The following is a 25,582-nucleotide window of genomic DNA, read 5'->3' on the forward strand; positions in this document are numbered from 1 at the left end:
GCAAAGGACATGGCACACTCCCAGTGAATCGAGAAATGAATATGGAATGATTGGAATGAAATATTTATGGCTGGGCAGCAAGGGTCTTTTATTTTTCTTTTTTTTGGCACTCTTAAAAGCAGCGCCGCCTATGCAAATTCCCATAACTTCGTAGCTACTTCTGAATTCAGACCCAGGCAGCAATGGCCAAGAGAGGGCACGGAGGCACCGAGGCACAACCCAACATCACCAATCTCATAATCTCATCTGCGCTTCTCAGGAGTGGAGGAGGCACTGGCACCCTCATTGCCGACATGAGGGGGAGACGAAGGACTGCAGGACAGGTGGAACATTTATTCTCCCTTTATCTTTTAATTATAAAGGTATTGGGGGGAAAAAACCACACACAAAACTGGGAAAAAAAAAAAAGCCAATCAAGAGATTAAATGCTCTGGTATTTCAGATCACGTGAAAAACACACAGTTTTGACTTAATACCCTGAGTTTCAGTTTAGTGTTGATCTAATACACGGTAAATTTTGTTATGATATAATGACTACAGCAGTCTGCTCTGAAAAAAAGGTAACAACAGAGTAGAAGAAAGGTGAGCCCATTGTTTGAACACCACTTTCAAAAACGGATGGCATGAAATCTGGTTCTGGAAACAATTCGCAGTAGATATGAAACAACTATCTTACACGGTGCTAGAAAGTGCCATGAGGAGAGTCTGTTTTACACATAAAACCTGTGATAAGAAATCAGGATGCTGAATCTGCAACACAACTGTGAAAACAACATTTTTTGGTGTCTGTAGCACTGACTTAGGAGAGGTTGGATGTGAAGTTTAATTCACATTGATTTAAAACATTTCATTACAAATTCTGAAAGCAAGTTGCTGGAAAAATTAATCTGTGTAACAAAATAGTGCAGATTGGTTTTAGTTTTGCTTTTTATTATTTTAAATTACTTTTCAATTACAAGTTTAAATCTTGTTTCTATTGGAAAAAAATATTTTTAATGTAGCAAAATGTTGATGCTTTCTCCCAAATTATTTCCTTCTGGGAGAAAGCGGAACTGAAACAATGTCGTGAATATGCCAAATGTCATTTCTGGCAAAAACTGTAAGGTGCATCAGTATTAGAAAAGCTATTTCTCTTTTAAAGGCAAAGGAATCCTACCCCTGGTAGAGAAAAATCCTCTAGAGAACAAATACATCTCGTCTTAATGGAGAGAGCAGGTATTAGGACACCCAGTCTTTATACTTCAGTCTGCCACTGTCAGTGAGTAAATTGCTTAATTTCTTACTCGCAGATTCCCGTTCCATCAAGAGGGATATAATAATATACACCTATCACATTCAGATGGTGTTAAGATTAATCAGTGTTTGTCATATATTTTAAGGTGACAAGGTACAAAGCTACCGGTAGGATAAATGCTTCTGCCCTCACTGCCCGGGCTTTCAAGGACCGCGCGTGATTGTGCCTAATGACCCCCAAAGCTCGGGAAGCCTTTTTTGAACATCATCCTCCTACGTTCAGCTTGCAGGATGCTGGGGAAGCAGAAATGAGCTGGTGCTAAACTATACTGTGGTATACCATGGATGCTATGGAGAGGAAAAGGAATAGCATGCACCGTGAATGATGCGCATACACACACACGTGCGCACGCACACAAATTAAAAAAAAAAAAAAATTGGGAGAAGAAAAGCAGGAAGAAAATGTTCCAAATCCTTGGAAATTACTGCATTTGCTAAAATTTGGCTCTGCAAAAATTTCTCTCGCAGTGGCAATAAGCACTCTGCCTAGATGGACTTTCTAACAGTCTCCTGAAATTAGAGGAGTACAAAGAGAAAATTAGCAGGATTGTGCTGGAATCATTTTCAATAATCAAAGGAACAGAACAGCATCTGAAAGCACTCAGCGCTTGAAGCCATGCCACATGCTTTTACCAATTTCCAAACCAAAAGCATAGATGCTTTGTAACTTCAACAAAACACTCTCGAATACCAACTTGGTGCGTTACAACAAAACACTCCGAAGATCAGCAGATTATTAAACAATCATTGCCTCATGTAACTCTGTATTTTGATGACTTTAAAGCAAAAAACAAAAGCTTACGTCCATTTGTAACTCAACCCCCCTGGCGCTGGGATAGAAATGTGCCATAACTGTTGGCTCACATGCATTACAAGCTACAGGAATGCACTAGCACACGCTGCCTCTAAATGTTACGCACAAACTAGAATCTGTAACTGGGTTCAACTGCCGTTCCCACTGGCTACATACAAATGGGCCCATGCATATGGAAAATAAAAGGTCAATATCGTACCTAAATAAACATGGAGGCACAGCAAAGGAGCCTACCTCCCATGCCAAATAAAGCAGACATTTACTCTCTAAATTGATAACACAGTATTGCAGTGCTGTTCTGAGTAATTTCCCAAGAATCCCCCCAAACTCCACACGTCAACGTGACGAGAGGATGCAAAGCCTCTTCCACTCACACCAGCTGGCATCGTGCTGAGAAGGCGCACGAAGGCATTTCACATAACGAAACTACATATTTCACTTGATCACTGAGGATCTGACCCCTTGCCTCTCCGCTGCTTTTCTGTGCCTATCTCTGCTCAGAAGGAGTTTGGTGTAGGAGACAGGTTCCTTCCCACCCTCCTGGCCGTCTCAAATCACTGCCACATCCCAACGACTCTCTGGCTGGAGGCATTTCATTGAAAGGGTACCCTACCTCCCATTACCTTGCATTTATTGCAGAATTAGGGTATGCACAGAAGCACCCCGATGAGCACGCAGTAACTTGTCACCTCACGTTATCCTGCTCCTCGGCAAAGCCCTGGTTATTTGCCATCCGGGATGAAAATCGAATTGCAGGTAACAAATGCAGGAAGCTAGCAATCATCTAAAATACACTCGCAGTTAAAAACAAGAGGCCCAGCTGTAAAACACACTTTGAGCCATTGGAATGAGCCCTACAAGCTCTTGAAACTTCAATCAGAATCAATTTTGCCTTCAAGTATGGGGAAACTCCAATAAAAGTTAGCAGAAACAGCATTGTCACATTCCTGCATCAGCAAAGGGATAATAAAAATGTCATATGTATCCCTACACCACAAAACTCCACACTTTCAAGGACTACAAAATAAAAATCAATCTGGATGCTGAACGGCAGTCTAAAAGCCAGTAGACAAGGTTCATTGGGCACATCCCTCAGCTATTTGCAAAGATCTAATCTACGAATGCTCTTAAAAATAATCCTCTAGAAATCACATCAAGCACCTTGTCTCCAAAACTGGGTATTAGACTTTGAGGTCAAATCTCATCATTTTTAATAAGAATTCAGGATCAAGATTTAAATAGCATGCGTAATGAAAAGCATGGGAATTATAGCTGTCCCAGAAAGCAGTAGAGAAATCCATTGTTAAATGAATATATATTGTAATTCTGAACTCTGCCATGCATGTCTGGGCTTTGCATAAAAAATAATTAATTACTAGATTGTAACACGGTCCTGAGGAGATAAACAGGCTGGGGTTCAGAGTGTCTCTCTGCCTTACTTCCCCTGATGATGCCAGGAGCTTGAAACACGTTCTTCCCTTACAGACCCAACACAGATAAAAGCCAAAGCCAAACCCAAAACAAAACAGGGGGAAATATTACTTTAGCTAAAAAATATTTATGCATCGCTTTCTTAAAAGACTGGCGTTTTGTATTATTGTATTGCAATAATCAAATCAAAGTATCAAATGTGGAGGGACCACATCTGCAGGTATGTCTTACTTTGGTCCCTCACTGTCCATGGGGACGGTTATGGGGGACGGCTGCTCCCCGATGGGGATGACCCCGAGGCCAAAGGTGCCAGCCCTGCATCCCTTGCTTAGGTTCATTTGCTGATTCAGACAAATACCTGTTATCATCAGCAGGCAGCGACACTCTTTTATTTCAAAAATGGATGTCAATCCATAGGCTAGTTTGTGAACTGAAGCTGTTTATTAGTAAGTTTTGAGGTGCTAGATGGCAGCAGAGAGTGTTTCGGTTTAAAAAAAACTAAAAAGACAATCTAAAAAAAAAGACAAAACAAATTAATAGTGTTAAGCTAATGGGCTACATAAAAGTGTCAGTAAGAAATGATCAATGCCGTTTAATTTTAAGGCAACAAAAATACACAACCAACTCTAGAAAACTTGCTCTTTGAAGAAAGCTCTCAGATATAAAAGACATAATGAAAACCTTCGCTGTTTTGGCACTTCGATCCATAACATCTGTTTGTGGATACCAAAAAATATAAAAGAGAAGTCATGTAATGTGTTTCTCTGCAGCTTTATTTTAGTATAGCCAGATATCCTACTCCTGTCAAAATATTTACCAGTAAATATTCAGTAGAATCAGAATCAAACCTAAAAGCCTGGTCCAGATCCAAACGTCATCAGTCCTTGAAAGATTCTAACTTAGGAGTTAGATACGAGTTTTTTTCTAGTATTTTGAAGGAAAATCCATCCTGTTCTCATCTGTCCCTGAGGACAATTTCCATCACATATTTGGAAAAGGTAAAGCAGCCAACTTCCACCCCCTGGATGCTGGAGACGGCTTCTGCAGCACTCCCAAATTCCAGAGCTCGGGAATAGGCAACAGGGTTGCCTTGCGGCCACCACTCCAACAACCCCTTAACATGGCTTCTCCTTGCATATTCTGGGGATATTATCATTTTTTCTGAGTAATCTTTAAATGCGGGGGAGGATTTAGAGTAAGGAGAAAAAAACCAGATATGATGACAACATGTTAATCCCTAAACCAGTTAATTTAAATGGGAAATGTGGTAAGGATGAAAATTAAGTTGATGGTATTGAAGTCATCAGCTGTAATTGTTTCTTAATTAATGACATGAAGTTATAAAGCGTGTTACATGGAACCTTGTCTTAAGGCTGGGGAAAATGGAAAAATACAAGGCAGAATTAAGAGTTAGACACATATTAAGTTACCATAAATGTGGCCTTAAACACAAGGAGAACAGAAGTATTTTTTCTTATTTCTGTGCATATAGCACTCAAGTCTCAGGGAAAAGGGAGCCCTCCTTCTTGCAATAGCTTGAGTCACATATCTATTACAAAAAAAGGTTGCATACCAAATTATTGAAATTTTTGTCTGTAACCTTATCTAAATGTGTCTTACTCTTTACTGGATGCCTAGGGGATTTTGTCAGGCTGGCTTCATATCTGGCTCAAGTCCTACATCTTGTCATGCATATCTCTCTGTGGCACGTCACAGGAGATAGACTGCATATAAGTGAATGTATAGAAAAAAAATCTACACAGAACTGGAAGACTACTTGAGCAGCCTGTGCCTCCATGCTGTACAGACAACAGCATACCTGTAGATACAAGATACACAGTAGCTCCATCACAAAGCAGAAGAATTCCACCTAGAAATATACAGTGTTCTTGATTCAGTAGAGCAAAAGGGTTCAAAATCATGGAATAAGGTCAATAAGCTTCAATAATGTCTGTGAACCCACTAAGGTTGCTTGAACTTTCTTAATCCATAGGATTCTGTCCAATTTTGTAAAAATCTTAGAATTTTAACAAAACCTATTAATGACAAGTAATTCCCAAACCTGCCATGCCTCTATCAGCGAATGGGTACTGAAGAGCACTGCTGGATGGCACACTTTTCACTGCCCAGATTGGAAAAGTGAGGTGTAATTCGGCTTTCGTGTGAATTTGGAGTGATTTTTTGAAACCTCCAGAGAGGCTAAAGAACTCCATACGGACTCTAAGAAGAGCAAAACATTAGGAGCAGCCAGACAAATCTTCAGTTAGCATAATTCAGCACAGGGTGCAACAGCAGAGGATCTGACAAGCTAACTCTGCCTGCTCTCTAGGCAAAATGTGGTAAGCGAGTCTTCCTTAAAAGCCTGATGGTTTATGTGCTTTGAGGTGGAAACTTAAAAAAAAATAAAAAAAGCTTTATTGCAGGGGGGGAAATCCTTGTACTGTGTTTTATATTCATGGAACAAAGAAACTCATATCCACTATAAAAAAGAAGGTCTATATTTATTCTAAATAAGTCACTTTTACTCAGGACAAGCAGTTTCTTCCACACTTGATATCATCTTTAACTCATTGTTTCTCATCAAATGACTAGTGGTGATAAGAATTTCCTGAGATAATAGGATTCTAGTTCTAAGCAGTAAAAATAAGTATTATCAGATGCTACTTGGCATTCAAATTGGCAAGAATGGAAGAAAATTCCTCCACCCAAATATCAAACTTACTCATTTTGGCCACTGTTACATTATACAAAGGAGCAAGAACTGGAGGCAGCCCCATTCCAGAGTTGCCCAGTCACTCCTGAGACCCTCACACATGCAATGGTCTGGAATAGAGATGCTGAGCATTGAAACAATTCATTTTCTGGCATTACATGTACCACAATGTCTTATAACTGATTATTTCCTAGACAATACCATGTTAACAAAACACTAAGGCTTGGAAAATGAGAGGATGCCAGAATTCAGGTTGCTTGTACAACTTTCATTTTGACTGCCTTGTAGTTTTTAAGCACATTTTCCCATCTGCCTCCACAAGCAAGGTTCCTGTATTTTTCAGTGTGAATGGACTGTAGTTGTTGAATGAGAACCTATTCCGTATTCTGCTGTTAGTGGTGTGTTTGCCCAAACCTCAAGGACACAGTGTTCAAATCCTGCTGAAAAGCCAGAATCATTACAATTCTTCAGGGGCACTTCTGTTGAGGCTTGTTTGGTTTTTTTTAATGATAAGAAAGTGCACCACAAGCAATAATTGACAGTGTGAATATTAAGTCCACTTTTATGGAAGAGAAACTGAAATAAACAGCAGGTAAAAAGCACCCCTGCCATAGATCCAGGTTTGTATTTACCAGAGGCTCTAGCATTACATAGTATATTTATTCAAATATTACTGGATATGGTTTGCATAGACTTCCATCACAGGTGGAACTATGGAATACAGAATTTCTGTCCACCCTTGAAATGACTTAACCAGCCCCATGCAGCCACGGCCAATGTGATAACTTTGTTGATGATGAAACCATCTGTTTCTTCCCCAAATTCCTTCCACCATTTCCAACCTTTGCAAAAAACCTTTCCTTCCAACCTTTCCTTTAGGCTCCCACCAGTGCTACCACCCTTCTCCCACCTCCTCTGCTCCCCGCTTCGCTCACATCGTGCTCCCAGCACCCTCCCCACATCCTGCTCGACCTTCAGCGAGAAACCCAGACTACTAACCCAGCAGAAAATTCTCCAGATTTTTGGTTGTTGGGTTATTTGTGGATGGTTCAGCAACTGCAGCTGGGAGAGTTCTCCAACTCTGTAATTCGGAGCGATGACCAGACACATGCACGGATGTGCAGCACTAGGGCCACGTTGTCTCTCCCGACTGCTGCAGGACATGTGGATTTTGCTCTGAGCAGCAGCAGCTGCTGACATCAGCTCCTTTTCAGATCACATTTGTTTTAACCATCAGGTGCTCTATGCTGTGAACGCTTCAGAGCAGATACCCTCCTTAACAAGGGCTTGGTCAAAATCTAGCGAACAGCAGACACCACCACAAACAAACAAATAATGACCAATCATATGAAGTGGCTGCTGGAGGTACAAAGCCATTTCCTAGTTCATCCTGAGTTTCCTGCTTCAGCCTGAAAATGCAAGTACGTCGTTCAAGGGCTTCTGTTCCTTTTCCTTTGAATAGCCACAGAATCAATGGGGAAACATGAGAACGGAGAGAAAACCACCATCCCAACCGGTCGGTATACCATGGGAAGGTGCTTATTCAAGGTTTTCAAGATGAACTATTGCATCAAAGGACTCAGACCTATCCAAGAGGCATCAGTAGCTGCCACGGTGTCCCACTCCCACTGATAAACAAGGGTCTGTGAGGGTCAAGACCACACATAGATGCGATAGTGACTGGAAGGTAAATACTTGAGGAATTCTTTCAGGAAATCTTAAATTATGGGTAGCACCAGAGAAGTCTCATCCAAAGAGGACACTAGGGTGCCACTCGGAATATAAGTCAGTAAGTCAAAAAGCTGAGAGACTCATGCATTAGGCACTGAAAAGTATTATGTGACTGTGCTGGCATTTATCGGCCATTAGACATATCAAAGGACCTAAAAGAAAACAAAGAATATGAATGGCTTGTTTGGCACTGCAAACAGCTCTGCTATTTTGTAAAGTACAGACAGCTTTAGTGGCACAAACCAATGTGCAAGGACATGATTTCCCACTGGATAATGGCAAATCCTGAAGAAAAAACTCTTATCAGAAAATGTCTGGGCTCACTTGGCCTTGCAATTTTTTTTTCACTTTGCTTCTTGTTCATCTAAGGGCTGCCACTTTTGGGGTATGTGTTGAAAGCTCGACTGACTCACAAATGTCAGTGCAAACTTTAAAGCCAGGCATTAAAATTTCATGGCAATGGTGTTGAAGACGGCAAGCTAGCGCACTTGCAATGGTATGGAGCAGAGGCAGCACTTGGGATCATCAGAGAGGAATTGAGTGGTGTTGGGAAACCCCTGTTTTACACACAGACAAGACACTGCCATCCTGCATCCTGGATGTGCCACCGCTACTGCCTTGTCCCCCTTAAGTTTCTACATTTCATGAGAAAATGACAACGCAACCTTGCACACTGCCATAGCAGCTTCTCCTCTGGCTTCCCAGCCAGATTGTTCCCAAAGACACTGCCAGCAACTGCAGAGGGCAGCTCCTCACTCCCTGTCTAGCTTCTGGTATTATTTAATATTTTTTTAACCATATTCACAGAAACACAGGGTAAAGAACAGCTGAGGAAGTAGCAGACTGGGCAGCAGAAGTGATGCTTCAAGTTATTTCCTTGCACAGGAATGCCTCGTGCGGGCACCGGAGCCCCACAGGAGCGATGGATGCCATGTGCTAGGAGCGCCACGGTCTTCTGAGCTTGGGGTTTCTTGGAAGCATTGCTGCACACCTTGTTCTGCCACAGGTGGCACAGAAAAAATTACACCTAATCTCCCGCTGTTGTTGTTTCCTAAAGGAAAGGCAGGTGAGCTTCTGCCCTGAGGGTCGTTGCCACTGATGGTTTGAAATCGCTGCTGTGAGAGTCGCATGCTGCAACAAGCCACCTTGACCACGGTGCTGCCCAGCCAGAGACACAATCGTCTGTCGCCAGATTATGCCGCTGAACCTTCCCTTCAGCGAAACAGCAAGGAAAATCAGCGATGTTGCACATCTTGCCTACATTCTGTCATCTTAACAGGGCCTGCCACGGTATCTCATCAACCTGGAGCTTCACTCCCTTTCTGCTGCCCAGAGGGAGGCAGAGGAGGTAGGGAGCACTGAGGAAGAGCAGGAGGAAACCACCAGGCTTACAAGACAAGGAGAAATAACACACATACCTGTAGGATCACGCAATTGGAGACGGTCATAACAAATTAAAATCAGGGCAGTCATGAAGGGTAACCTTACTTCTCATAGCACCTAAGTTTGAGGGCCAGTTGCCTGAGGTCCTGCTCTCCCCTTCCTCACGCAGGCTCTGTCCTGCCTCCTTCCTCCGATTTACTCCGCGCTCATCTTCACCTAACCCTGCTGCTCCCCCTTTGCATGCCTGCGTTCTGGCGGAGGTCCCTGCCTCGCACGCACCACCCCTGTGCCCAGGGGAGCGTTACAGAGCACACAACACGACCTTCAGCTGCGTTATCTGCGCTCGCTTCATTTCTTTCAAAGGCTGAGAAATTGCCCCAAATTTCGGAACAATAACAGGCGCGCTCCTGACATCACGGCAACTCTGCTGCAAAATTCAGACCCGTTTTATCTGAAACAGAGCAGGCGGGTACCGTGGCTTCCACACTGTACGGCTGCAGGATTGCAGCTCTGCTTTGTTTCAAACACAGCAAAAACAACGTCCCTCTCCATCTCCCACTCAGACACGGCTCCACAATTTTTGCTGGAACTTTTTTTTTTTTTTAATTCACCCCGAGGTGAAAACTCATAATGGAATGGAAAATTTCAGCTCAAACAAATTTAAAATGTGGCAAAATTACAAGCTAATGGGAACAGTATCTGAACTAGGGGGTGCTGGACAAGTCTAACTAAATACAGCACCAGCAGCTCCACCTCTAAAGCATATTTTGACCCGCTACGTAATTAGACACAATTCCACAAACAGGAATTATGTAAACCGCTCTGCATATATTATTTTCAAAAGCCCCAGCCATTCACTGGGTACATCTTTCCACCCACATGGATCCAATTACAGAACAGGCACCCAAAGTCCCTGGGACAATCAGAAAAGAAACGGGTAAGCCAAGATCACTGTGAGCACACTCCGACTTAGCTTCATTCAGATGGGCATCACAAACCCACTTAATTCTTAACAGACTACTCTAAATGTCTTTACTGCAGGCTGTTGCCCTAAAATTTCTTTATCCCCTCAAGTCCGCACCTTTATCCCACCTGTATTTTTCTATAGAGCAAAATCTGTTACCTGGTGCCAAAAGCTCACCTCTTCAAAGCAACCTGCTTAGAGCATAAATTAACACCGTCATACAAAGATGTCATAACTATATATTAAAAAAAAAACAAAACAGAGAAATTGGTCAAGCTGAGTAATGCAATGCGACTGAACTACTTCTCTTCCTGGAAGACTCATAAACCTGCCTATAAAGTCTATGAACCGGCATTTTCAAAGATACCACCTCCTTGTACAGCTTGGATTATTTTTCCATGCCAGATGCACGTTTAACAGAGTAATACAAACACTGCAGCTTCTTAATATACTCTTTTAATACCGCAGCAGTTTGTAAGCTATTTCCCTCAACATGCGACTAGTTATGTTTTTAGTAAGCCTGTCTGAAGAAGAATCCGGTTGGCAGTGTGGATAGGGATTACAACATGCAGCCCGAGGATATTTCACCTCCAGACCTGCCACCACCCTGCTGCATGGAATAAAGTCCGTTCCCTAGCAAACTCTCCAAGGGTTTGTCTTGCAAATAGTAAAAAGGGATGGTACAGTATATGCAACTTCATAAAAAGCACAGAAATCCACCTACGTACTACAAAATATTTAGGTTTTCATCAGGAAAATATAGCTTTGTATCCCGTCCACTTGTTTAAAGAGAAAAGCTGCACAAGTGCTTGCATGGAACAGGAACACATTAAAAGCACCACATTGCACTCGGCTTGATGGAGCGGTAGAGATTCTTCTTACTGAACACCATTCTGTTAGCAAAGACTTCTCTCCTCAGTCTGCTGAAGTAGTTCCCTAATTTCTCATCATCGTTCACTGATTATTCCATATACCTTTCATGACAAAACCAAGAGAAATACTCATTTTTTTTTCAAAGTGTGTTTTCACAGTAGCTGGAATGGCCCCTCTTCACTGCTTTACTAAGCTATAATCCACAATTAGGAGCCTATTATAAAAAATAACCATCAGAGATGCCAGTATAGTATACTGCTGGCCTACAAGTCTAGTATTTTGGAAAATCGTAAGCTTTTTATATTTTTCAAGGTAATTTTTACAATGTTGCTTACACTCAGTCCTAATCTGTTGCTTATAAATACAACACAACAGTGTCTTACAACGGTGAATCCCATCGTTTCAATAAAATCACAAAACAAGTGGCAAATGACAAAGTGTACTTAAAAAAGTTGTCTTCTGCACATTTACAGATTAGAAAAGAATATCTTTTGACCAGGAAAGAAGAAAAAAGCTCATATATCAGAGGAAAATAATCTAAACTTCAATCACATCTAAAGCTCCGTTAGCAGGTTTGTCGTATGATCGTTTTGAATTTCTTGTACACTCAGCAACTAGATCTGATAGTAAACATCAAACTGGGAAGGCAGCTTTTGAAAATCCAGGCTCAGCTGATACAACTCTTTTAAGTCAAGTTCAAAGTAAATTTTGAAGATGAGATAGCGTACTACACCTGAGCGTTTATGACATTCAATAGGAGAAATATGCAGCTCCACACTGCAGTGTACCCTGGATACTACTTTCTAACCCTTATCTTCTCTGCTTTGCCTCCCCCCTCCAAAATTAACAGAGCAAAATTAATAGAGCAAAGTAACTCATGACAAGTTTAAAGCAACAGCAAAGGAGTGTTAATTTGGCATGCTAGAGTAAGCAATATATAACACAAAAATCAAGGCAAAAACCACCCTGTCCTGCAGATCAGCATTTTACACTCACTGGAAACTCCACAAAGCCCCACACATTTTGCTCAAACGCACGCAGTACAACTCCCCTGTGAGCTCCACACTTTCATCCACAAGCAAAACCTATTTCACCTCATTGGCATTCACATAATACTGCAAATTGTTACCCTGCAGGCCACTACCCATCTCTGTAAGAGCAGATGAACACTGGAACTCTGGAAGAGACATAACTTAAGATATTCTTCCTAAATTGACACTCTGTTCTGCTTTCGCTGGTGATGGTAAAACTTGCACGACTGTTGGTCTGCACAGGAGAATTATCAGAGCGTACACCAAAAACGCAGAGCTTGTTTGCCATCACTTCATTTCTGTCGTAACTAACTTACACTATGTGAGCTGCAATAGAAAACATTACCTAAAAACTTTTTCTGTTGGAAAATCGAAATAGGAGGTTGTCATGTTTAACCCCAGCCCGCAACTAAGCACCATGCAGCTGCTCACTCGCTTCCCCCCCCACCCAGTGGGATGGGGGAGAGGATTGGGAAAAAAGTGGGTTGAGATAAGAACAGTTTAATAGAACAGAAAGGAAGAAAATAATAATGATAATAGTAACAGTAATAAAATTACAATAATAATAATAAAAGGATTGGAATATAAAAAACAAGTGACGCACAATGCAATTGCTCACCACCCGCTGACCGATGCCCAGTTAGTTCCAGCGCAGCGATCTGCGCCCCCCGGCCAACTCCTCCCAGTTTATATACTGGTCATGACGTCACATGGTATGGAATACCTCTTTGGCCAGTTGGGATCAGCTGTCCTGGCTGCGTCCCCTCCCAACTTCTTGTGCCCCTCCAGCCTTCTTGCTGGCTGGGCATGAGAAGCTGAAAAATCCCGGACTTGGTATAAACACTACTTGGCAACAACTGAAAACATCAGTGTGTTGTCAAGTTATTCTCATACTGAATTCAAAACATAGCACTGTACCACCTACTAGAAAGAAAATTAACTCTATCCCAGCCAAAACCAGGACAAAGGTAAAAGTCACCTGTGCTGTGACACTCTAACTTACTATTAATAAAGAATGATTTACAGCAAATCTGCCTTATCGCCACACACCAACGAAAGAAAAGCTGTTCCAACAATACGCCCAAAACCATAAGAAATACTCCAACAGCAACTTTTAAATTTTCCATCTATTTCTTATAGGATGATAGTCAATATTACAGGAGATCACCTACTTTCACACCCCCTGAGTGACACTAGTCTTGGACACTGCAACTGGCACTGCCCAGAGTGGGAAGGGGAGGAAGAGTTATGGCACCAGCCTCTGCGTCCTGCCTTTCTCCGGCCAGAGGAGACCTCCAGAAAGCAGCACATTTAACAGAGCACAACCCTTTTCTAAAGACAGTATAAATTTAAGCTATGTTTCAAATTGGGACTGACTAGATCATTTCAGTAGAAATTAGGATAAATGGAGAAAACCTGGTAATTAAACAAAAATCCTGTTCAGAGGACTACAGATGTCTTTCAAATGAGTAACCAGTATATCCTTTCCCAATATTTCAACAACAGTATGACTGTATTTTGAGCCAACAGAGAGGACAGGGAATCTAGTCCTGGAGCTGGATCTCTTTATGTCTAAGCACTGTAAAAAACAAGGAAAAATTAGATATTCTACCTTAACCATCTGTCGGCTTCTATAGAAAAACTGGAGCATGCTCTTACCTTCACAAATTCTGTCCAGTCGCTGCCGCTTGACTTTGTGTTTATCCACAAGTGCCATTCTTGACGGTATTTTGTAACTTTCTGATTCAAAAAGCAAAGCAGTCCCCCAGGAACTTAGGAAAATTCACAGGAGTCGGCGTGCATACCGCCACTGTCGATCCTGCAGAGAAATGAAAGGCTTCATTAGGATTTCTAGCACACCTGGTGAGACCTACCCGTCCCCAACAGCAGAGGAGGTTTCTGAAAGGACAGCTGTGAGTTTAGTCCTTCCAACCCCAGCGTCCCACCAGTCACACATCTTACACTGCAAATCAAGCTTACAGCCCCTTTATCTTCCCTGCGATCAGAAAAAACAGCTTTGTACAAGAGAACTGCCTTCCCAGTTTTATTTCTGTCTTAAAAATCTATTCCTAGCAGATAAAATCCATTAAGCTATTTTGTAGGCTCACAGACACTGAAAGATTATTAGAGAGTATATAAAAAAGGGAAAGTAGCTTTTGCTTTTCCAGTACTTTCACACACATACACACACACAAACCATTTTCATGTCTTATTTAAGCCTTGCCCTGTAAAAGTCATCAATGGACCTTGATTTTTTCAGCTAGACCTTGATACATATTCCAGCTGTCACTGTAGCCTGTCCTTACCTTCATACTTCAAGGGCTAACATTAAACTTTGGGTGCCAGAGCTGCCATTTCTAGCACACACACTTTTAAATGCCGATGAAATAAAGCAACCCATAAAGCGGTATGTGTGGCTGATTTACAAGCAATGCTCTACAAAGGGACAACAGCTGCAGGCTTTTCTGCATTTTGGTGACACAGAGGAAGACCCTCGATGGATCCTCTCAGGTCTGATGCTTTTGTTCCTACAGAGAGCCAAAGGTTCATTTAATCTCCGAACACTCCGACCTGAGCTCAGACTGCAGACCCCGAACGTGCTGTCGTGGCTCTTTTACCCAACAGCTTTGTTGTAAAATCCAAGTATGAGTTTCTCAAAGCAAGTTCCACAACAGTATTCATGAATCAAGACATACAAGAAAAGACCTCACGCTGACAACTGAATTCAAACAATTCAATGCTACATGCACTAATTTTTTACCGAGTTATGCTATAGTACCAGAGAGATGACAATGATAAGAGCTACAAAGCTTCCAGGGATGAACCCCACTCAAGAGGCTCTGGCCCCTGACCAGCCGTCCACCACCCTTTTAAGCCCACTTAAAAGCACCGAAAGAGCAGAATTAGTGGAAAGCTGTGATTTCTAGAAACAAAGCAAAACACCACCACGTTTTCAGAGGCCTTGCAAGGAGAGAAGGGGAAGAGGAAGACAAGCATGAGCACAAGCACAGCAAGAAATCTTCTCCTGAGTGGCCATCTGTATCGTTCTGCAAAGTCTCAACCACTCTGCCTACAAAGTACTAGAAAGGGTTGAAAAAATAAATAAATTCTGAAAAGCCAGCAATAACCACAAACTTGGTACCACTCATTCAAACTGACTCCCAAACAGCTCTTCCATGGTAGGTGCGTTTTCACACTGCATTATCTGCAAAAAAAATTTTCACGACAAACTAAAAAACCGCTGGGTTCATGTAATACAGGGCACACAAGAAGACACTGCGAACCAGGAAAATCCAGGCTGATGTCCAAAAGTTGACCTTGGGCAGCATCTGTAACCTCGACTTCTGCTTCCCCTTCTGTACAGCAGCGATAGTAACACTTAACCCATCCTCTCAAAACACTTCAGGTTCTTCATATTCACATAGTCGGGTCAAGCATTTCTACCTTGCATTTTATTCCTCTGCAACAGTGTACGGCTCTCCTAAAACCACACCAGTGAAGCAATATCTTCCCAGAAAACACAGTTAACAAATGCAATAGGCTAGGCTGAGCGTGCGAGGGGTAAAGGCTCTAACAAAGCCGCTGCATACCGAGATGAGAATTTCATGGAGATTATTGTTATTATTATAAATGGTTATCAATTATGCATCACATTGATAGTTAATTTATAAAAGGAAAAGGGTTGTGTTGGTACAACTGAATTCTGACTAAGGGAAGATAGGCGATTTCCTGGTAGTTAATGGCCAATTTCCCAGCAGCGCAACTGCAGCATAATCTCTGAGATTTATAGCAATAATTAATTGATTTTTTTTAAACATAGGGATGCTAAAGAGCACGATTCCCACTCACATTAATAATTAATGCAACATTCTAAAAGAAGCAGAAAACTTCCATTCCAGAGGCAGAAGCTTGCTACAGTCAAAATATTTCTTACAACAAAAATTAAACTGTTAGTGTAGCTAAAGCCAGAATAGCTAACAGCATTTCCACGAGCAACATTTAAAAGTATATGCATGAATTTTTGCCTCTATTACATCCCACTCCACTTTCAGGGAGAAACACCAGGTTCTAAAAAAGTCATGTCAGGAGAAAAAAAGTTATCATTTTGTTCTGAAAATGCTCAAATGGTTCATTATGTAGGGGCTGCAACTCTTTTCTCCTTTTCTTCCCAAACAAAATCAATATGCAAAGTGTATTTAATTTTGACAGAGTGCATTTTCTGATGGACAAATGCGTCCATTAAAGTTTTTTACCCCTGCCGTCTCAATTCCCTGCATTACTCCCTGGAGGAAAACTTTCTACAAAAGAAACTAATAACAATCAGAGAAATTACTGCTCATATTATCAGAATCCCACACGGCTTAATGTAATGCCCATGAATGAACTCCTTCCTAATGAAGTTAACTACTCCATCTTTATCTGACAGGTGTCCATGATGATATCAACCAGCAATAAAAGCCCAACTCAGAAGACTTATTAAAAATGTGGCAGGAGCTGCCGAGCAGGATTTGGCAGGGATGGATAAAATGGAAAAAAGCAGATGTGCAGGGCACAGAAACAAGCGGATATTCCCCAGCCTTCGTATGAAGCTATAATTAAGAAAGCAGTTCTTCCATTTGTGGGAGGAAGGACGCAATTAGTTGCACACCCAACTTCAATCTATCCTCAATGATTTCTCCATCCAACCCAATCTCAAAACAATTGCAAGGCTAAATGTCCCCCACAATAAAATAAATACAATCAGGCTAGGCAGAACAAAAATCGTGGTCAGCAATTAAAATACAGAAAACCTCATTGTATGAGGAAATTTGAGAGAGAGGGGGGCACGCACAAAAATTGTACTTCATCTTCAGCAAGATTAGGAAACAAGTGAAGTGATTTACATACAGTAATTGCATGGCCGTGTTAGCCTCCAACAGTGTCTTTCAAAATGTAAATTTTCTTGAAAACCCTCGGACACGATGATAGCCCAGCAGTTATTTATTTATTTAAAGAAGGAACGTACTTAAATACAATGTTTTAGGAAAAAAAACAATCCTGACGTAACACATTTAAAAAGCTTCTTAGTACTGCCCGTTAAATACCACAATCTATGAGCCAGAAAATTAGAGCAGAGAAAGCTGTATTAGGGCTTATTTTTCCTGCTTTTGATGGAAAACAAAAAGAAAGAAAAGGTGATTTTCCGAAATAAAATGCACCGTTAAGACAAAAACAAGAGAAAGGTGACTTTATGAAGAATGTGTTGTCTTCTAAGCTCTCTCTCAACTAGCACTGTTTTATCACCTTTTCATGGCATACAGAGGTAGCACAGGAGCACAAACATGGGCGACGTATATTTTAGGGCATCCATCACAGGCATTGCTATCAAACCACAGCAGCACCCAGCAGGTGATTAAGAGCCCCTCTTCCCAGCGCTCCGGACAAAACCGCATCTCGCACATTCCTTTTCTGTGCACAGCCCCGGGAAAGTGGAACACTGGTTCCCTGCACCCCGTTTCGCGATGAACCGAAGCCAAGGCAAGCGCACAGCCCCGCTGCAGCGCCGCAGGCTTTGGTAAGCATCATGAAACCGCACCTGTGAGTCCTGCCCAAAACGCAGCTCATCGGCTACGACGCAATAAAACCGCGATTGCTGCCTTTCGAGGTGCGAATGAACAAGTGGTACGAATGCACCACTTCTGCCAATGAATACATGGTCGCAGGTTAAGTAGTAGTCCTCTAACTTCAAATACAAGCATCCTTCTAAACAACCAAAAAAAGCATATGCACACTCCCAGACTCTTAGTGGAGACAGAAACCTGTTGCTCACAATTTCCAACTACATTTTCTACCCTCTACAAAATATGGCATCAACAAAATGGAGATTCCCTACTACAGAAAACTCCTAGCTCCATGAACTGCAAAAGTTCCCATTTCCAAACAGCAAAGGCAAACTTCTGTCCTTCCTCACATCTAAACTGGGTTTCCACATGTACAACTCCTTACTTAAACAAGGGAAAATCCAGTCCAAATGTTTTGATGATACCGTCGGACATTTCCTAGGCTCTCAGGAGAGGAGAGGTTCCCAGAGAAGGTTTTGTACTCATGATTACTGCAGGACATCCGTCCTCTCAGCTGGAAGCAGACCAGGATGCCCAAGTGGTCAGTAATTGTGAAGTTAGTATCTGCTGATGGCAAGGGCAGCTCTCCCTGCTGCCTCCTTTGCATAGAGTTTCGAAAGCTTGATCGCACTTGAATTGAGATTTCAATGCAAGAACAGAGCCGTGAACTGTTTAAGCCCTGCGTTAGCATCACCAAGCGTTAACTATTCTGAACTAGCTGGCCATTTCCACGGCTGATCACTTCAGACATCGGCAGCTGCCGTTGGGGAGGACAGGAGGGGCTGAGAAACGGAGTTCGGCACAAGAAAGGCAACGCGGAGGAAAGAAAGAAGGAGACACACAGAGATAATGACAGGGGAGGGAAGCGGACAAAGGAGACGGTACAATGCAGGAGGAACACTTTGCGAACACTGTGTCATCCTTCCTCCCTACGCCAGTGGCACGACCTTAAGCGCAATGCCACTGCTCAGCCCCCATCACCTTCCCCTCTCTCTAAAGCCCTGGCACGACCGCAGGGGACGGAAGCACATGGAAGGGAAGGGACAGACAACACGATCCTTCCTGAGATCCTTCTTTTGGATGTCTTCTTTTAAAGCACAATAAAACAACGCGGGGAACTCACAGTGTCAGGACACCATTAAGCCCGATAGCCCAGCAGGAACCAAAAAGGATTAAACATTTATACGGGTAGTGAGAACAAACATAGATTTTCATTAGCCAAAATAAAAAATAGGTTAATTTTTTTTTTTTTAAATGCCTGAGGGATGTAAAACCTCACACTTGGGAAGAAGAATCGCAGTTTCTGTGTGGCCAGGGTTCGGACTTCTTGCTCTCAGCCATTGCATGGGAAATAGGATGCTAGGAAAAAAACCCAGTTTTTTTCCCAATTTCTGGAAGAACTACCTCAGCTGTAAATTACACCTCAGTGCCAGGCTCCCAGCAGCCTGCATCCCCCCCATGGACCCTCAGCACCCTCAAAACAGTGAAGGCAAGACTCTTGCTACAAAACCATTGTTAATTAGGTTTAATGCTTTTACTAGTTATTAGTATGATTTTGCTGCCGCAGAGCGTTCAGTGATGTTTTGCATTAAGGCCTCTCCGCGGGAATGACTGGATGATGCCGTGGGTGGCAATAAGCATTATTTTTCTAGGTGACTCACTTTTTTTTTTGCCCAGTAACCTAACGACCAAAGTCTTGCCCCTCCATTGCCTACCTGGTGCCTTCCCCCAAAAACTGCTGGGGAAAGTGTACTCACTGGGTGCTGCAGCCGGGCAGAGAAGGCAGTAACGCAGCAGGTTAAACGTGCTTCACGGAGAGTCGGCACTCCCACGTTAGCACCTGCTGACGGCAAATAAAGAGCTCTTCTGCTCTTCACCGTACAGAAAAGGAGAATAACATGCTGTAGGAGTCTTGCACTGAAGAACTGGTAACAATTTTGAGGAACTTGCTATTATATGAGTGAACAAAATGTACCATAACGGCATATGAGCCCGCACATCTGTTGCTAAATTAAAACGCGCTACATAATGATGCAGACCACATCTTAAAACATTATGCAACAAGATACAGACTGTGCTAAAATAATAAGGCTTCAAAGACTACATAGAGGGCCTGATCCTGCACTGTTTTCAGCCCTTGAAAGTCACATTAAGTATCCCTCATCAGTTCTACTCCATCAAAGCTACTTGTTGACTCAGTAAAAGAAGAATCACAACTTTATATATATATATATATATGCCCTTCAAAGGAAATAAAGACATGTGGGTTCATAGCATTTTCCTTCCTCTCCATCTTAATAATGCATAAAGCATGAGAGAGGTTTTTGTTTGCATCTGGAATTTTTATTAAAGTTTCTTTAAGAATCGTATTTCAGGTTACAAATTGTACTCCAGATTGGGTTCTCAGTAGCCAGAAAGAAGTTATGAAGATCTACTGAAATGACAATATTCAAGTTGCCCCAGTAGCCATGGTACAAAAGAGAGGGGAGCGAGATACTTGGGGTTTTGTTCCTATTTTATTTTTCAACATTTTTCCCCCAAATTTTCTTTTCCAACATTAGTGACTAATTCTTGGCTTTGAGAAAAGAAGATCCAGGCACGCTTTCTTGTCAGGGAGTAACAGCCCTCTGCAGATCCTCTGTGAGTTTTCAAGTAAAACTAGGAAATACCAGAACTGGCACGCCTTTCGTTCCTAAAGCTTAAATACAAACAAGCAACCCAAACAGACAGCAAGAAAATTGCTTTAAAGAAAATAACTGTCATCTCTCTTTCTGGCATCAGAAGCGAAGCCAGTTGATGCTCTGAAGCCAGCCGATGCTCTGCTTACCCTGCACCGACAGCCTTCAGGGGCCTAGTGGTGGGCAAAACAATAACCAGGAGCTGAACCCAAATTATCCACTTAGCTTTGAGAGCACCTAATCCATCTGTTAATTAATCATGGGCCTCCTTCAGCCTCTCTTATCTTGTTTTTCTAAGTATATAACGCTGATAACGCGCACACTGATATTGCTACAGCATATAACTGGCTGGGAAACTACCCTTAACTTTTCAAACAAAACAAGAGGAAATGATACATAAATAATCTTACAGTCTCCAAAGGTCTCTGCCATACTGAAAAATAACATCTCATTCTACATTTTGCCAGAGTTCCTTAATTCGTTATTTATTTTCACTAATTGCAAAGATTAATGCGGCAGCGAGGCGAACCTTCGCCATTGGCACATCTGGATAACCAAAAGCTCTCCTATACTCAAGCCGTTAGTTGCTCCTGTACCAAAATCAGCACATCCAAATTAGAAACCCCGAGAAAAATTGACTATTTGCTGGTTTGTCAAATGAGTTATACAGTTACTTGGCCATTAGAGGGCATTTTATACTGCAGAGTGAAGCACCGGCACACAGCTTGTGAACAGCATCGCTAACCCCCATCTGGAGCTGCTGGAGAACAGTTTCTGTCTACTCTCATTTAGTAATTGCCACTTTTCAACCTTTCCATATGCTGTATATAGATGAGCAAGCAAGAGCAAGGACAAGAGGAAAATAAGATGAAATAGCTATGAAAAAAAGTCCTGGTTAAATAAACACTTTGGTGCGCAGCTATTGTTGCTTTCAAGGTTTGGTTTTGTTCAGTTCACTTCTTCCCTCCCGCTAACTCCAACACAGCAAACTTCATCCTTTTTACTCTCACAAACAGCAGTTTACGTTTTAAATCCTGAAAATGATTAACTGAGAAAAACTGTAAATTATGCCATGGCACCACTACCCATCTCCGGAGCTAGAGGGGAGAGCTCATCCATCTCCGGAGCTGAACAAAGGCAAATCCAGCTTCCTCACTGCCAAGAGGTAGGACATGGCCGCTTACCTTCAGAGGTCTCCTTCTAGTTACTACTATACTGCCAAATGTGAACTTTAAACTGTTTTCAGCTTCTGCTGGCTAGGAAACCACACAAAGCCACCCACTTCCCTGCTTCGGTGGTTTTCCTCCCTGCATCTAAATACAAATCAAATTAGGAAAGAGACAGATATCTTGCTATACATCTCCAAATATACGTATGTTTGTAATCAGGGTGGCCAAACTTCCTGAGTACGAGCTGCATACCAAAATCTTCATGTGGCCAAGAGCCACATCCTCCCAACCTCTGTACCCGCCTCCCACCACACATGCACCCTGTGCTGCCCTGTAAAACCTCGTGTTCCTCCCATCCCCACGACTCTGTGCTGCTGATCTGCCAAGCCCACATCTCTTCCCAGTCTCTGGCCAAAAACGCAGGGCTGGCAGATGCGGTGGCTGTGCCTTTCACAGCTCGCCGCAGCAGCACCCGGCGCTCTTGCCTTGCAGAATTTGATTAAACGTCTGTACATAGTATATACTTCCACAATACTCACAAGTTACTCCTGAATTCCTCCTTAACAGAAAGTTCAAAACAGCAAGCGCAGCTATTCAAAGACTACCAAAAAGACCCCGGATATCAATGCTTTCCTTCGGGTGCCCAAGCTAAAGGACCAACGCTAAAACCAAGACCACTTGTCTTTGCGACTCTTGCAAGTCCTTGGATCTGTATCGCTCCTAAATAAAAGAAATTATAGAAGAAGCAACTAGATGAGCGCATCTTTAGAAGTAAACACATGGGATACTCGGGGAGTACAGTGCTTCTTTCTCCTGTGCCACCTCTGCCTGGCAGTCTCTCTGCGAAGGCACCCCACTCCCGCAGCAGCACCCACCTCGTATTCCGAGTTGTAACCAGGTGCTGCTGCATCAGCAGGTTGAACATAAGACAAGAACATGACAGCACCTTCAGCCCAGCCAGCGCAGCCCACCTACAGACTTACAGGACGTACAGCTGAAGTGTCTCCAAGTCTGGAATACTACCCTTCACTCTTAATTTCTTAATTCTTCCGTAATCAGGATCAAACAATTAAATCTTACATGAAGACCCAAGTGGCTCCAGCAATGAGCAGCGACACAGGACCTTCTCCTTGGGCCCCGTCCCACAGCGAGCAAACTCTACTGCAGGGCAATGGCTACATATCATGGAAGGTACCTTGGCCTCAGCCCAGTTCCTTAGGGGACGCATGCCCATATCCCAGGAAAGATCACAGTGGTGCACACCAGCCCACACCTTCATGTCCCAGTCGAGGGTCAGAGGAGGAACCATAAGCACTGCCTGGCAGGAGACTCCACCACTCACTCAGGATGGACCCAGCTCACCCGAAGAGCAGAGGTGAAGCTCCTCGTGCCCCAGCCGCACCATGGTCCAGCACACCAGGAGACTCAGCCCCCAACTAGCACAGCGGACTCCCCCGTACAGAACAAACTCCCTGTGCTTCTCATTATATCACAGATATCTCAACCTTTTTTTCCATCAAGTCTCCCAGAGCCTGTCCTGGGAGCTCTGCCTGGACTGGAAATAGTGAAAAGGAGCAGTGACACTTCTATCTCCAGGATATGTTTGGAGTTATAATTTGCCCTTATCTTAGTGCTTATATTTACAAGCCACTCTTACATAAAAAGTCCTCATCTGCATTGACTTATTTAGCAACATGAAGTAAAATAGCCTGAAGCTATTCATGTTGCTTAACGTACTTTTTTTTAATGTAGATGATGCTCTGTGTAAAGGAATATTCAAAGGGGAAAACTGTGTTTTGTTTGTAACACTTACTACTATCACTGAAGAAAATATGTTCTAACAAGTCTCTGAAAGGGGAAACACATGTAATACCTTTAAGAGCTCAGCTAATTCATCTTTTGCTGCCCAACTGCTGGCGAAATCTCAAATGGAAAGTCTCAGAATGGAAATGTGGAAAACCCTGTTTCTTGTGGTCCGAGATCTGTTCCCACTACACAATCTCTTTCCATCGGAGTGAGTCCTGTTTGTTTTCAGCACATAGCAGCTTTAGTCTAAAAAAAAAAAAAAAAAAAAGAGTTCAAGAGTTCAAGGCTACGTCTCCATTCAGGCATACACCCACAATGCAAACCAGTCTCTCCGTCCTGTGCTGAAGGCATTCCTCTCCCTACCACCTACCTACATCAAGGACCAAGGAGGACCTGGATCAAGAAACGGGTCAAGGATGAAGATGGAGGGTGGCTTTTGGAGTAAGCAACGGTGTGGGGAGCCCTGGGGGACCCTCCTGCCCTTCAGGCTCCCCTCATGCAAAACCCATGCTCCAGACAATATTGAGCTCCACGGGGTCAGGCACAAGTGCAGTCAGGATGAAAACGTGTGAGTGTTTCCATGAAGTCCCGTGGGAAAGAGCTTGTCGGGATGCGGGGCAGCTCCGGGATGGCTCAACTGTGAAACGCTGCCTCCTCCTCGCTCCTCCCGTCCCTCCATCCCTGTCTCTCCCTCCGCATCTCGCCTTTGCTGCTCTTGCAGCATCGCTCACATGGTTTAATTTCCAGAGGAGTGAAAGCAGAGGGAAGGAGGGAGCCAAGTGAGCAGAGAGAGGTTTAGATAACGGTAATAAATAAGATGAAATAATTCTCCCGCCACTAACCTTTAGCAGCAAGTCGGAGTATCCTCTGCAACCAACACAGGTTTGCATAATCTACACATCTTTCTTAGAAGCCTTGCCAGCTCGCTGTAGCAAGGCTATTTTGGGATTTAACAACACTCAGGTTATTGACCTAAATTTATACAGGCTCATCTGGAGCCATAACGGTCCATTGTGTGCCGAGGCCTGCTCGGGATGCCTTAATACACAGATTATTGATGCAATGAACTGTGACGGCTCCTATAGAGCTGTTACGGTTTATTGTAGCAACACCTACTCGGGGTCCCTTTAATGCACAGATTGGTGACACAATAGACAGAAATGGCCACTACTTGGGGATGCATTATTCCACGGATCACTGACATGATAGACCACAACAGCTCCAGCCTCCTGCCTTAATGCAGCAACCAGGCAAACACGCCGAATCCCCAGGTTCCCAAATCCTGGGGACCTGCAGGTGGATGGCCAAGAGGCGCAGGGCCCGGTGTTGCGGGGACGCTGCCCCCCCTACCCACCCAAACCGGCCCGCTCCGAGGGGTGACATTTGCAGAAAGCAATTTGCTGCTGAAAATAAGGATTTATAATGAAAGCCCTGGTGGGACCAAACTTTTAGCAAGAACAGCCACAGGCCTGCATTATAGATCAAGGCTAAAATCCTGTATGGAAATTAGCCAGAAAAAATCAGCGTCCAATTTTCAGCATAAAAAAAGGAAAGGAAAACATTTTATGTTCCAAGAGAATGCGAAGAAAGCGAGCGCAGTAGGAAAGTGCACAAATATCTACATTTCTCCCTTCTTTTCCTCTTGAAGAACAAAAATAATCGTAAGAGGCTGAGAGCTAAGCACGGTTTAAAGAAAGTCCCTTGTGTAGGGAGACCTCAGGCTGAGAAAAGGAAAATTAAAACATTAACACTAACCAAGTGTTCGCAGCCTCCTCACAAACACCAGCGAACAGTTCAAAAAGCTGCAGCTGGCTTTCCACTATCGCGTGCATCTTCCCCACCATTTACCAGGAGCTTTTTTTAACATCGGTGACACTTCACATTCAAAACTGCAGTTAAAAATAGACCATTGGTCCTTCCGCTTTAACTCTGCAAATTCCCTCTACCCCTTTTGCATCCCCACACACCCACTGGTCTCTCTCCCGCTCCTCCTGCCCCACCATCAGCCATGGGGTGATGGAGGGATGAGGTGGGGGGGCTCCCCAGCTGAAAGCCCAGGGTCCCCCCGCTTCTGCCCCAGGACCTCATCCAACCCT

General features: G+C 43.1%; 1 protein-coding gene across 2 annotated transcripts in view; it reads right to left on the reverse strand.

Annotated features, from left to right (window-relative positions):
• CTBP2 (C-terminal binding protein 2) overlaps positions 1-25,582 on the reverse strand; it is a 141,960-nt gene that overhangs the window by 48,612 nt on the left and 67,766 nt on the right. Inside the window, exons 2-3 of one of the 2 annotated variants that reach the window (XM_069797192.1) lie at positions 23,554-23,732; positions 13,893-14,052 (exon numbers count right to left, since the gene is read on the reverse strand). In XM_069797192.1, the coding sequence (XP_069653293.1) occupies positions 13,893-13,950 (58 nt within the window). In that variant the 5' untranslated portion in view covers positions 13,951-14,052; positions 23,554-23,732. The remainder of the gene's footprint in view (positions 1-13,892; positions 14,053-23,553; positions 23,733-25,582) is intronic. The other variant, XM_069797191.1, reaches the window with a different exon arrangement.

This window comes from Haliaeetus albicilla, chromosome 11 (genome assembly GCF_947461875.1).
Source record: "Haliaeetus albicilla chromosome 11, bHalAlb1.1, whole genome shotgun sequence".
In the NCBI taxonomy this organism is placed as follows: Eukaryota; Metazoa; Chordata; class Aves; order Accipitriformes; family Accipitridae; genus Haliaeetus; species Haliaeetus albicilla.